This window comes from Juglans microcarpa x Juglans regia, chromosome 2D (assembly GCF_004785595.1).
Source record: "Juglans microcarpa x Juglans regia isolate MS1-56 chromosome 2D, Jm3101_v1.0, whole genome shotgun sequence".
In the NCBI taxonomy this organism is placed as follows: domain Eukaryota; kingdom Viridiplantae; phylum Streptophyta; class Magnoliopsida; order Fagales; family Juglandaceae; genus Juglans; species Juglans microcarpa x Juglans regia.
Genome location: NC_054596.1, coordinates 27,785,055 through 27,799,602, shown reverse-complemented (window position 1 = coordinate 27,799,602; position 14,548 = coordinate 27,785,055). Strand labels below are relative to the sequence as shown.

The window sequence follows — 14,548 nt, the reverse complement described above, 5'->3', positions numbered from 1 at the left end:
CCTGTCGGAGGGAATAATGCCAAAAGAAGGATTATTCAAGGAGCCAAGGAGAGCAAAGACATTATGAAACTCCACCTACTACCTGCAAGAAGTGTGGAAAGAATTACGGTGGAGAATGTCGAGTGGGTTTAGGAGTATGCTTTCGATGTGATCGGTCAGGACATATGATTCGGGAGTGCCCTCAAAATGCACAAGGTGGAAAGAACACTCCTAACAATTATCCCAATCAGAGGCCACCTATTCAAGCTCATGTGTAGGCCATCACCCCTGGAGAAATCAAAGAGGAGATACCCGAGGAGGAAGAGACAGAAGTCATCACTAGTATTTTATTTGAATACCCCTCTTTAGAAATCAATTTTTATAATAGTTGCTTAATACTCAGTAGTTGATTATACCTTAGGTAAAATCATGTTATACGAATATACGGCTTGCACTTTATCTTACTTCGTCTCTACAAGGATCTTTGTGTTTGTGGCGTTTGCACGCACGTATAACCTGCTGACTCAGAAGTTTCCTCAAGCTACAGTAGTGTCAATTCCTGATGGGAGCACGGTCACATCTACCCGCATGTTGAAACATTGCCCTTTAATCCTAAAGGAGAGATTGATGGAAGCTGACTTAATCGTCTTCGACCAACTAGGGTTCGACATTATAGTAGGGACAGACTGGCTATCCAAACACTGTGCTAGGATAGACTGTCGGAGCAAGGAAATTATCTTCGATTTACCCATAGGTGGGCAAATCCATCATACGAGAGGGACTGTGAAGGCTACCCCCTCTCTAATTTTAGCTTTGCAAGCAAGGAAGTGTATCGTTAATGGTACCACAACCTACTTAGCATTCATAGTAGAGGATTATGGTTGTAGTAAGGAGATTCAAGGGAAACCTATAGTTGATGAGTTTCCTGAGGTTTTTACCGATCTACCCGAATTACCCTTGACAGAGAAACAAAGTTCACCATAGAGCTAGAGCTTGCTACATCTTCTGTCCATAAAGCCCATTATCGTATGGCCCCTTTAGAACTAAAAGAACTAAAGGAGCAGATAGAAGAGCTACTGGAGAAAGGCTTCATTCAACCTAGTTCATCACCTTGGGGTGCACCAGTTCTGTTTGTTAAGAAGAAGGATGGATCATTAAGGATGTGCATTGATTATAGGGAATTGTACAAAGTAACGGTGAAAAAAAAGTACCCGTTGCCGCGTATCGATGACCTGTTAGATCAATTGTAAGGAGTATCAGTGTTCTCAAAGATAGACTTAAGGTTTGGTTACCATTAGCTCAAGATTAGGGAGAAAGATATCCCTAAAACGCATTCTGGACTAGATGCGGTCACTATGAATTCCTAGTGAAGTCCTTGTCTAACCAATGCCCCCGCCGCATTCATGGATATGATGAACAGAGTATTCAGACCCTACCTGGATATCTTTGTTGTTGTATTCATTGATGATATATTGATATACTCGAAGAGCAAAGAAGATCACAAGCAGCATCTCCATTCGGCCCTGGAAAAGCTAAAAGAACATCGGTTGTATGCCAAATTCAGCAAATGTGTGTTTTGGCTCAAGGAGGTGAAATTTCTAGGACACGTAATCTCAAGTCAAGGGGTATCAGTTGATCCCAGCAAGATTGAAGTCGTGGTAAACAGGAAGCGTCTGACTAACGTGCACGAAATTCAAAGTTTCCTGGGATTGGCTGGTTACTATCGACGATTCGTGGAAGGATTCTCCAAGCTATCAGGACCCTTTACTGCCTTAACCAAGAAAAATGCTAAGTATTTTTGGACAGAGAAGTGTGAGCAGAGTTCATGGAACTCAAGGAAAAACACGCAACCTCGCCAGTGCTAGCCCTACTTGAACCCCATAAGCCCTGCGTGGTATTCAGTGACACATCGAAATTAGGGCTTGGATGTGTGTTCATGCAAGAAGAGCGGGTTGTCACCTATGCTTCACGACAACTAAAGAACCATGAGCAGAATGACCTCACCCATGACTTGCAACTAGTTGTCGTAGTTTTCACTTTAAAGATTTGGAGGCATTACTTGTATGGCGCAAAATGCGAAATCTACACCAATCACAAGAACCTCAAGTACTTATTTAGTCAGCAGAATTTAAATATGAGGCAGAGAAGGTGGTTAGAAATAATTAGCAACTACCAGTGTGAAATCAAGTATCAACCTGGCAAGGCTAATATAGTAGCTGATGCGCTGAGTCAGAAAATGCAAGAGGATGATCCCACGGGCCCCACCTTGGAAGTAGAATCTCTTCTACATAGCATTAGGAGTTTGCTGATCAAGGATCTTCCTGACAAGGTATCCCTGACCACAGTACAAGAAATTGTACCAATAGAATGGGACGAGGTGAAAAAGCGTCAGATGGAGGATCCCAAATGGGCATAAATTAAACAGAAGGTAGATAAGAAGAAGGGACCAGAAGGTTTCACCCTCAGAGATGATGGGTTGTTGTACTACCAAAACAGAAAGTTTGTTCCAGCTATTCAGGAGATCAAGGATAAGATATTAAGGGAAGCACATCGGACTCCATACACGGCTCACCCAGGGAGCACAAAGATGTATCAAGATTTGAAGCAATATTTTTGGTGGGAAGGCTTAAAAAAAGATGTAACAGAGTATGTTAATAGATGCTCGGTTTGTAGAACAGTCAAAGTAGAGCATCGAAGACCCATTGGAGATTTCCAACCACTTCCAATCCCTGAATGGAAACTGGGAGGACATATCCATGGACTTTGTAATTGGATTACCAAGAACGTCAAAGGGAAATAACTCTATTTGGGTCGTAGTCGATCGCTTGACGAAAAGTGCTCACTTTTTGGCAGTGAAAAATTTTGACCCTATGGAGAAGTTAACTCAGTTATTTGTATTAGAAATAATGTGACTACATGGAGTTCCAAAAACAATTGTATCAGATAGGGATAGGCGTTTCACCTCTCATTTTTGGCAAGGCCTTTAGAACGCTCTAGGTACCAAGTTGAAATTTAGTAGTGCCTATCACCCTCAGACTGATGGGCAAACCGAACAGACAATTCAAACTTTGGAAGACATTCTAAGGGCGTGTGTTTTGCAAGAAAAGGACGATTAGGAGAAGCTCTTACCATTAATTGAGTTTGCTTACAATAATAGCTTCTAGACCACCATTCAGATGGCACCATACGAAGCTTTATACTGGAGGAAATGCAAGTCTCCCTTATATTGGGATGAAATAGAAGATGGAAAGATTTATGGTACATAGATTCTTCAAGAAATGAAGAATCAAATCCAGCTATTAAGGGAAAGGATGAGGGCTTCCTAAGATAGGTAGAAGAGCTATGCTTGTGGCGCCCCCAGCCCCCGCTTGGGATTTGACGGAAACTAAAACGTCGGGACATGCAACACCAAAGTTACTTGCCCCTCGTACATGACAGATAAGATGCAATACACCTCTCGATAGCTAACACTATGCAGTATATCGCAACGGAAAGCCAACTTAAGTCAATTATAAGGAAATATTAATCACGGTATGGAAACATAATATCCCAATACTTTTGCATAAAACCAAAAGAGTCAACATAGTTGATATGAGTTTCTAAATAACTCCCAAAAAATGAGACCAAACATTTGAAAACTTAAACATACGCTCCTTGCCCAAAAGTGGAATGAGTTAGCACCAGGGTCAACATTGGACTCATTAATAAAAGTTACTATCTTTTTGAGTCGCTGTGCTGACACCTTAAGCAACTCTAAAGTGGATTGACTGCGAGCCTCCATAGTGAACTCGTCCTCAATTATTGCACTGATCTCGTCCATACTCAAGGGTATTGAGTACGTGGCAAAATTTTTATCATTCCAAGTGAGGAATGATAGTGGGTAAATACAACAGTGAGATTTCGAGAAATCTCAGTAAGTAAACAAATAACGTACAATAGATATCATAAGCATATGCAGCAAGCTTAATAATGAATGCATGGACATGGACTTGGCTCTTGACCTTTCAAAGACTTTGTATAAAAACATGACTTTCATAACCTTGACTTTTGAAAACATGCTTTCTTCATTTCATGCTTATGAGCTCGTAACTTTTCTTGACTTATAACATATCATATCATAACATAACATAACATTGGATACCTCACGACTTCCCTATGCACCGTGCGTTCTCCGCTAGTTACTACATCAACCATTGGCCACTTTGGCCAAGGTGACTACGTTTTAACTTTCATAAAAGGTAGCTCACATTTCGCCTTCACCGTAGGTGCATCTGCTAGCTTTAGGTGCGATCCTGCTTCAGTTTCCTTTTCTTTTAGGACCATTCAAGATCTACTTCATCGACTCGGGGTATCCCTCCATTTTAAACACTCCTGATAGGACAAAAGAGTTCCACTATCACATTCCCCCATCCCAGCATTTGGGGTCGTGATAAAAACTTTACTTTTGAAAAAGACTATTTTCCTTTCAAAAAAGGTTTTCACAATCCCAATGCATGTGACATGACAATAGACCTTAGAACTTTCATGAGATACATGAAATACCACAATGCTTCATCATAACCATGAATGTTGAAATGTTCATCATGAAATAAAGCATCCATACATGCAGTGCGTATCCCTTTACGGCTTGAAAATCTTAGAACATGCGAACATGTTCCCTTGTAATAATTCAAGGCATACGAACCAATCAAAGGCAAACATTTTAATCATCATTATGTAAGGGCTGAAACACATAGGACCCTAACCTAACCAAACATCATTCGTAACACCTCAATCTTAAGACTCCAATGATCATGCTTCATTCAAGGGGTTAGCTGAAACCTCTTATCTTAGTAGACATGCATTTCAATTAGCTATCATAAACTTGGAATCTTCTAATGTATTGAACATAAATTAATAAAGAATTTCTCATAGATGGCCGAAACCTTTCCTTGTGGTTATGGACAATATTTTCTTGAGTTTAGTCCCATACTAAAACATTTGAGTGACAACCATTCATGCATAGACAAACATACTAGAAACCGAACCCTAACCCTAACATGGCATTCTTGCTCCCTTTTTTCATATCATACGCATTTCCCTTAAACCATTTCCATCATGCTTCATAATAATCATAATAAAGAAGTTCATAACACATGAAAGAACATCAAGTTCCAAACAATCATACAAAAACTGAATCAATCAACAAGTTCAAAAACCATATGCGTAAAATATCCAAGTACAAGTTAGAGGTATACTTACAAAAGTCTGAAATGTATTTTTAAAAATCTGAAAAATCATATACAATACTAGTTAGAATCCTTGCTCAAGAAAAACCCTAACCAAGTGTTCATGTGTAGTATTTCTTACACTTTTTTCTTTGAATCTGAAACTTGCCTTCAATATAAACCCTAGCTACTACTCACTAGTGTCGTGACCCACTTTCCTCAAACATGAACTTTCTTCTTCTAGCTCAAGTGTGCGTGTGTGAGAGCATAAGTTATAGATGAACTTGACTCAAAACCAAGATCCCTCTTCTTTAAAGCCGTGTGTGTGTGTGTGTGGGTTACAAAAGAGAGGTTGGTTTCATACCTTTTAGGTCTTCTTCTTGCAAGTGTCCCTTCACTTTGCTTACTCTCAATGAGTTGTTTGGATGGTGAGAAAGTGATGGATACTTAGAAGAAAAGGGGGTGGCCAAAACTTACAAGAGCAAAACACAAAGATGGCCAAAAGGGTCCTAGGGTTTTCGGCTCTTCCCTTTTTATAGACACTCAAGGGCTTTCTTGCATGAAGGAAGCTCATGCATGATTGCCAAGTGGCGTGTAGCCCTACTACCTTTTTCCTTTAGCTCAAGTTGGAAACCCTAAAATATCTTCTAGCATGTGGCGTCCTCCTCTCCCCAACCAAACCTCACTTCCTCTTTTGCCCTCTATTTTCTTGTCTTGACTCAATGTACCTTATGGCTAAAGGGTCTTTTACTAAACTCAAATTTCCATCCATCTCTTACAAATGTGCATGTGTGCCAAGTGGCATGTGGAGTGTGTGTGCATTGCATGGGTTGCTGAAACCTTACTCTTCCCTAGAAGATTTGCTTCTCACCACAGCTTTGGACAAACAAGTGATTGGTCCTTTTTGGCACAAAGACCCTTGCCATAGCCATCCACTTCAAGGGATTTCCTACACAAAACATCATTCTAGAAGCCTTGGGCGTGTAGCCTCCCTCCAAGCTTGATCTTGCTCCTTCTCAAGAAAACCTTTTTACCTACCTTCATGCATGGAAGACAGTTGGCAAAAAGCAACCTTTTTTCTTCCCCATTGTTGTCGTCCATGATCTTTGGCCTTTCTTAGTTGCAATTTCCCATATTCTCAATCATTTCCTTCTAGGTTCCTTCCCTATAGTGACATGTGTTAAAGGCTTCCTTCTACAAGCAAAGATCTTCATACATGTGTGACACATGGCAAAAAGGTGCTAGATTTTCCTATGATAGGCGTGTAAGCCAAAACCTAGCTCCTTCTCACCTATTTTCCCTTATTTCCATCTAGATTCATCAAGCCCTATACATAACCTCATTGGATGTCAAACACCGTGCATAAACCTCAAGTTGGGCGTGAGCCCTAATTTCCTATAAGGGCCGAAACTCTCTTGGGCTTTATAAAAAAAAATAATTTTACACAAGCGTAGAAAATCTTGGTCGTCACAATGCCGAACGTCAAAGAAGGAACCTTGACTTTGAAGTTGGCGATTGGGTCTATCTCAAAATATCGCCTATGAAAGGAGTCTTTCGATTTTGAAAGAAGGGGAAGCTAAGTCCAAGATACGTAAGAACCTATCAGATACTGAAAAAAGTAGTAGAAGTTGCTTATAGATTGGATCTCTTCGCTGACTTCCAAGGAATTCACAATGTCTTCCATATATCTTTCCTCAAGAAGAGCTTCAAGGGACAGATACAATCAGTTGTTGATACGAGGGATATCATGCACCAACCTAACCTAACTTATGAAGAAGTTCCTATTCATATAACAGATTGGAAGGATAAGGAACTTCAGAATTGAAAAATTCCTTTGGCTAAGGTTTTGTGGCAAAAAGAATCCAATATGAGAAGCAAATACCCCTACATGTTTGGCATTGTTTGACATCACATCATGGCATTCGCATCCATTCATGCATGGCATCCATTGTCACTTCCCCCATGTGATCTGCATTCTTTCTCGTCCTTTTCAATTGCACCATGGCTAGTAATGGTAGGATCGCTCGTCGGACTTACATGACTCCCAGTTGACTTCGAAGACTAAGAACTGAGCAACGACAGAGACAAATAGAGCTTATGGTCGACACATTTTGGGCTCAGCAGGAGAGGCTGGAGTACCATAGGACTCACATCCTCGACCATGACGGGAGAGGTAGCATCCGTTTGAGGATAGCACTGCCACATGAGGAGCGTCAGCCTTATGACCCCGTCTGTTGGATGAGAGAGACAGATGGCTTAGATGCCATATGAGGTCAACTCTCTTAGTTGCACTAGATCAGCCTAAGTTGAGCCAGGCAGCTGAGCAGTGTCAGATAGAGTACGAGCCACCTTTTCCTGACCCCACTCCCCTCAACACATCATATATTTCAGACTCTTCCCTGAGACCCGTTTGTTTTCATGAGGAGGGAAACCCCTGGCTTGAGGACGAGGAATATAGGTAGTGGAGATGCCACGAGGAGAGAGTTAACAGTTTTTATGATTCAGAGGAGGATGAGTACTATTATGTGGCGCCCCTAGCCCCCACTTGGGATTTGGCAGAAATTGAAACACCAGGATATGCAACACATGGTTACCTATCCCTCGTATATGACAGTAAGATGCAATGCACCTAATGATAACTAGCAGTATGCAGTATATCGCAGCAGAAAGTCAACTTAAGTTAAATAATAGAATAATAATCATGGTACCAAAAACATAAAATCCCAATTTCATAATCCATAAAAGTCATCAAAAGTGTTCAAGTTTCCAAAAGAGACTCCCAAAACACGGGACCCCAAACATCCAACTTAAACAAATAGTCGTTTCCCAAAAGTGGTCCCATCACATTGATCTTGATCTTCAGTGAGGTTTGGCCTCACTCGCTTCACTAAAGCCCGACCCTTGTCCCTATTGTGGGATCTTCTACACTTTTCTATGTCCTCAAGTATATCAGTGATTGCTTGATCAATCAACTCTAGATGATCCAAAATGGAAGGCTTAGACGGGTCTACGACCATTTTTGGCACGATCCTCTCTAGAGGAAGTGCTGTCTTCTTGCACTTCGTCATTTATGTTCACTAAACCAGTCACAGCTTCTATCATTCCAGATAGGGGAATGATAGTGGAAAATGCAACAATGAGATTTCGAGAAATCTCAGTAAGCAAACAAATAACTTGTAATAGATATCATAAGCATATGGAAACAAACTTAACGATGAATGCATGGACATGAAACTTTACTTATGCATTTGACCTTTTAAGAAGACATCGTGTAAAACATGACTTTCATAACTTTGCTTTCATAAACATTCTTTCTTCATTTCATACTTGTTCATTAAACATCATTATGAGCTCAATTCTTGATCATATAACATAGTTTGATCTCGAGGCCTTTCTTATCTTATGAATGGATACCTCATGGTTTCCCTATGCACCGTGTGTTCCCCACTAGTCATTGCATCAACTATTAGCCACTTTGACCAAGGTGACTATATCTTACTTTAAACATTCATATTATGGCAGCTTGCTTCGCCTTCATCATAGTGCACCCACTAACTTTAGATGCGATGCTGCTCCGGTATCCTTTCCTTTTAGGAATCATTTGAGGTCCGTCGACCGTACTTGGTTGACTCAGGGGTTACCATTCCATTTTAAGTACTCATGAGTGGACAGAGGAGTTCCATTAGGACATTCCCTTATCCTAGCCTTTGGGGTCGTGATAAAAACTTTTAAAAAACTTTCTATTTCAAAGAATTTTCACAATTTCAATGCATGTGACATGACAATGAAACTTAGACTTTCAAGAGACACATGCAATGCCGTGTGTTTCATCCTGATCATATGACATTCAACATGCAATACATATCGCATTACGGCTTGAAAATATTAGAACATGTGAACATGTCCTTTTATAACAACTCTAAGGCATTGAACATCAACCAAAAGACAATCAATCGATACTTTCCATGTAAAGGCCGAAACATACAAACCCTCGCATAACCAAGAATCATTCTTATCTCATCAAACTTCAACCGTAAAATAATCATACTTCATTTATGACAATGGCCGAGACCCTTTAAGATTAAAAACAATCTTTTCAATCAACGTCTTATGAACTTAGAATCTTTTAATATTTTAAACAAACTTTAACAAGAACATTGATGGGTGGCCGAAACATACTAGTGGTTATAGATAAACATTTTCTTGAACTTAGCCTTATGCAAGATTCGGTCATGTATCAATCATCCATTTACAAATCCATATTATGCAAATTCGAACCCTAGATGGCATCATATTCCAACTACGCATAATACTTCACATACACAGCACATCACATCTCCATACTACACAACGAACTCCACAAATACTAACAGCACAGTCCACAACCTAACCAACCAACCAAATAACGTATAACATAAATAACAAGGGAGATAGGGTTATACCATGCGTTGCTCGCTGATTGTCATAGTCAATGACGCCGGAAGGGTTGTATGTAGCGGCTAACCCACGTATAATGGTTGTTTGGGCATTTGGATAGTTAGGTGTGGTCTTGGAAGGGCTCATGGTGGCCTCATGGTGGAGGGGTAGAACATGGCATATCTAGCAGTGTACAATGGCTATTTTGGCCACTGGAGGTGGCTAGAGGTGTGGGTTTGGAAGGGGCTAGGCATGGAAGGGCTTGTGAGGTCCTCGACGAGGTGGTGGTGGCATCGGTATGGTGCTGCGGCGGCTCTACAATGGTAGATCTAAGTCGTGAGGTGGAGAGGAGCTGTGGGAGAGAGAGAGAGAGGTGGAGTGCTTGGCTGGCTTGGAGGACCTCAGGGAGGAGTCACGGTGGTCAAGGGAGGTGCTCGGTGGGCTAGGACTGACGTACGGTGGTGCTAGGGCCGTCGGTGGTGGTGAAACTCGTGTGAAACCCATTTATGGGTTGTGCATGTGTGTGATGGAGAGGGAGAGCGAGGTTCGCAGTGGTTGAGTTTGTGAGAGGTTGTCACCAGTGTGAGATGGTGTAGGTACAGTGGCTTGGGAAGCCGCGTACAGCGGCTCTTGGAGTTGCTCACGGTGAAGCCGTGCTTGAGGGGCTGCGAGCCTGCGTGGGAGAGAGTGGCTGCGAGGTGGAGGCTGGGTTCAGTGGTGGGACGTCGCGGGCGTGAGAGGACGCAGGTGGTGGTGGCGGTGAGGCCAGGCAGCTTGCGGTAGTGCTGGGTTGGAGGAGAAGAGAATCGGGTGAGAGGGAGAGAGGTGTGCGGCGTACGCTGGGGAAGAAGGAGGAGAGAGAGAGGGAAGGGAAAAGTGAGGGAGAAAGAGAGGGGGCTTGGGTATTTAATCCAAGCCCTTCATCTTGGGATCTACAAGATGATTTAAGGGTGGGGAATTAAAACACTGATTTAAAATGCGTAAACATTAACTTAATTAAAAGCATTAAGAGGAATTAAGGTAGAATATTATTTAAACTAAACTTTAGTTTATAAAATAATATTCCTTCATCATTAATAAAATGATGAAGTCTTATTTAATATCTTTAAAAGAATAAAACTTAAGTTTTCAACATAATTTAAATCTCATAATATTTTAAATAGCTGAAATCATTTTAATAAATGATATTAAAATGATTTCTGACAATTATAATATTTTTGGAGCTCTTCAAAAATATTATAATTGTCTTATTTAAAATCAAGCTTAGTTCAATAACACTGAAAATACCCTATATAAATATTTCCAGTGCATTTAAAACACTGGGCGTACTTTAGAAATCACATAATATATTTAAAAACACATCATTGAGATTTGACATGCATAACGAGGCTCGCTGTTGAATTTGCTTACATCAAGTAGGAGCGGGATGTTATAGTTTTCACGTGAAGATGGAGGTCGATATGGGTTTTGGTGACGGTGGTTGAAAAAGGTAGTAGCGACTGCATGGTGGTTCTGTGAAGGTGCTGGGTGCTGTAGACAAGGTGGTGAAAAGCTACAGGTAATGAAGCATGCCTGACACTTCGGTACAAGATGGACGAGAAACACCTCTTTGTGCTTCATGGCAGGGATCAACCGAGAGGATCTTGGGACTGAAAGTACCTAGAGGTGGTGCAGCGGCAGCCGAGTCTATGGTTGAGGATGTTTCATATATACATGAGATTGAGGGCTGTGCGAAACTCTAAGGTTAACGTGTGAATATATAGGTGAGCAAAAACAAACCCTAAGAGATAAGGGATGAAAAGACGTGCAAGCATGGGCTACGTGAGTGGTGCAAAATGGGGGTTGGGGGTCTTAATGGAAATAGAATTCTAAAATAAGAATGGGGCAAACGAGTATGCAATGGAATCGGATGTGCCTGAGGGTTGTGCGTGAAGTGTATATATGTATATATAGAGAGTAAGGAAACCCTAGAAAGGACGAGAGGGAGAAATTGCATGAGAGACATCCATGCTTTGGGGTCTATATGATCTCAAGGCATGGGCTTCCGGCACGTTTGAAAATTTCGGCTCACGTCTAGTAGTAATTTAATAAGTGATTTTTTTCCTGTGTTTCAGATCTCGACTCAACCTAAAAAAAATATACTCATTAATCCCAAGTGGGTTTTTCATCCATAAAAATCCAAAAATTTTAGAAAGTGAGCTTGGTGCTGGGCTCGGGTGTTACATTCTCCCCCCTTAAAAAACAATTTTGCCCTCGAAATTTTCTAGTACCACAAGCAAAGCCTAAATATTTATCCGCTACACCCATTCCATGCCTACCCCAATCGTCAACCATATTATCGAACCTAATTACTATTCCAACATTGTCAACCTAATATTCCAAATTCTAACTCTCCAATACTATCAATCATGTTCTCCCATATTTACACGTTAGTGTACACTGCAATTTCAAGTCTAAAATATAAACCTCAATAATGCAATTAAAGACCAAATAATTAATTCCAAATTCTCCACATAATTTAATAGCCTCAATAAATAACGAAATAAACTCTCAAACTATCATATCACCAAAACCATGCTTCTGCTATGCACTCTAACAACTTGTAGTCTCAAACACATTGTAACTCATTCACATACATCTAAAATTAACTAAACCCCATATTAACCAATCCATACATTTTTAACTCACTAGAGTCAAATTCACAAATTATAACAACATGATTGTAGTCTCTAAAACATCAATATCACAAGTCCGAGCCTCAAGTTCCTAACCAAGAACTCTTTCCAAGAAGTCAACCTAAAATCCAAACTTTAAATCTTGTAGGAATCATTTCCTATAATCCATCGTACAAACCTACCAGAAATGAAATCTTAAATATCATCAAGATTGTTTCCTTAAAATATGCAAAATCTAAAACCTCATATTTCGCGGGACTCATTCCATAGGTCCGCAATTGCTAAAATTTTACATATCATAAAAAATCATATGCTGGAGCCGGTAGAATTCTACGACCTCAAATCTCATTAAAATCACTTTTAAAGTATGTATCATCTCTAAACCTCAAATCTCCAAAAATTTAGTCCATAAAATCTGAAGAATCTCAATCCTTAATTATCAACATAATCATCCGCTAGTCCTAAAATTTCTACACCTCAAATCCTAAGATACTTCCTAAACCAACAGATATCTAAAACCTCATACGTTATAGTCTTCAAACCCTCAAACCTAGCTTTCGGTCAAACTTATGTCAACTTCAAACTCTAAACCTTCAATCATATCCAAGTCATGTCCTACCACCTACAGGTGAAGATTGAGGTCGATATGGGTCTCGGTGATTGTGGTTGAAGAAGGTAGCAGCAGTTGCATGGTGGATCTGTGAAGGTGTTGGGTGCTGCTGACAAGGTGGTGAAAAGCTACCGGTAATGAAGCATGCTTGACACCATGGTACAAGATGGACAAGAAACACCTCTTTGTGCTTCATGGCAGAGATCAACCAAGAGGAGCTTGGGACTAAAGGTAACTAGAGGTGGTGTGGTGGCAGCCGAGTCTAGGGTTGAGCATGTTCGATATATACATGAGATTGAGGGCTGTGTGAAACTCTGAGTTTAACGTGTGAATATATGTAACCAAAAACAAACCCTAAGAGATAAGGGATGAAGAGAAGTGCAAACATGAGCTACGGGAGTGGTACAAAGTGGGGGTCTTAATGGAAATATAACTCTAAAATAACAATGGGGCAAATGAGTATGCAATGGAATCAGACGTGCCTGAAGGGTTGTGCATGAAGTGTATATATGTATATAGAAAGAGTAAGGAAACCCTAGAAATGATGAGAGGGAGAAACTACATGATCTCAAGGCATGGGCTTTTGTCACATTTGAAAAATTCAGCCCACGTCTAGTAGTACATAAAATTGAATAAGTGATTTTTTCCTATGTTTCGGATCTTAACTCAGCATAAAAAAGATATACTCGTTAATCCCAAGTGGGTTTTTCATACATAAAATCCAAAAATTTTAGAAAGTGGGTTTGGTGCTGGGTTTGGGTGTTACGTCATTTATGGCACCTAATGCTGGTGAGTGCATACATTATGATGTTATATTATGATGAAATGTTATGATCAATGTATTTAGTTACGATGTCTGTAGACAAAGACGTAGTTTCAACATGAGTTATACTACGGTCACTGGTAGGTACTCACATGACATATAGGGAGCTGTGACAATACCATAAAATGTTATGTTTTTCTAAACCAATGAGGGATGAAATGTTCTCTGTCAAAATGTCATGTTTCTAAAATGAGAAAGTGAAAAATGTTCTTTGAAAAAAAATGTGCTTTAAATTTTTTTTGAATAAAATGTTGAGGAATATGGATGGGAGATGAATACGGATTTTTTTTGCATTGCATGTGTTAACCCCCAAAAATGGCGCAGCTCAGAAGGGGAGAAAGATCCATTCTTGAATGCACTAAAGTGCACTGGGCCTCGATCAGTGAGTTGTGGAGCCCCACCGATGATCCAGTGTGGTTGTATGGTGTCCATGTGTATGTCTATGGCGGTGAACATTATTTAAATACGAAGAAAATAATGAGAAATGGACACACAGATTTACGTGGTTCAGGACTAGGCCTACGTCCATAGGGGTTTGGGGAGGGCAAATCCACTATAATATGCTTGTTTATAGTCTCTCATAACTTCACATTTCTCATTGTACAATGGTAGCTGGATATCTACTTGTTGGAGAAGATGTTCTCTCTGGAACTCTCCCTCCAGAGGTTTTTCGAAGAAGAAGCCCCCCCTCCCCCAAGATGTCTGGTCGAAAATCCCTCTAATCCTTTCAAAAGTCCTTGAAACCATAGGTACTTGTCCCTTTTATCTCATGTCCCCCTTTGCTTTATGTCACTTTACGTTACTTTATGTCAAATCAACCATTTTCTCTCCTAACACA

General features: G+C 40.4%; 1 protein-coding gene across 1 annotated transcript; it reads left to right on the top strand.

The window, feature by feature from the left end:
- The first annotated feature begins 1,382 nt into the window (after positions 1 to 1,382).
- LOC121249416 (uncharacterized mitochondrial protein AtMg00860-like) lies at positions 1,383 to 1,844 on the top strand. Its single transcript, XM_041148126.1, has one exon. The coding sequence runs from the start codon at positions 1,383 to 1,385 to the stop codon at positions 1,842 to 1,844; it is 462 nt and encodes a 153-aa protein (XP_041004060.1).
- The last annotated feature ends 12,704 nt before the right edge of the window (positions 1,845 to 14,548 follow it).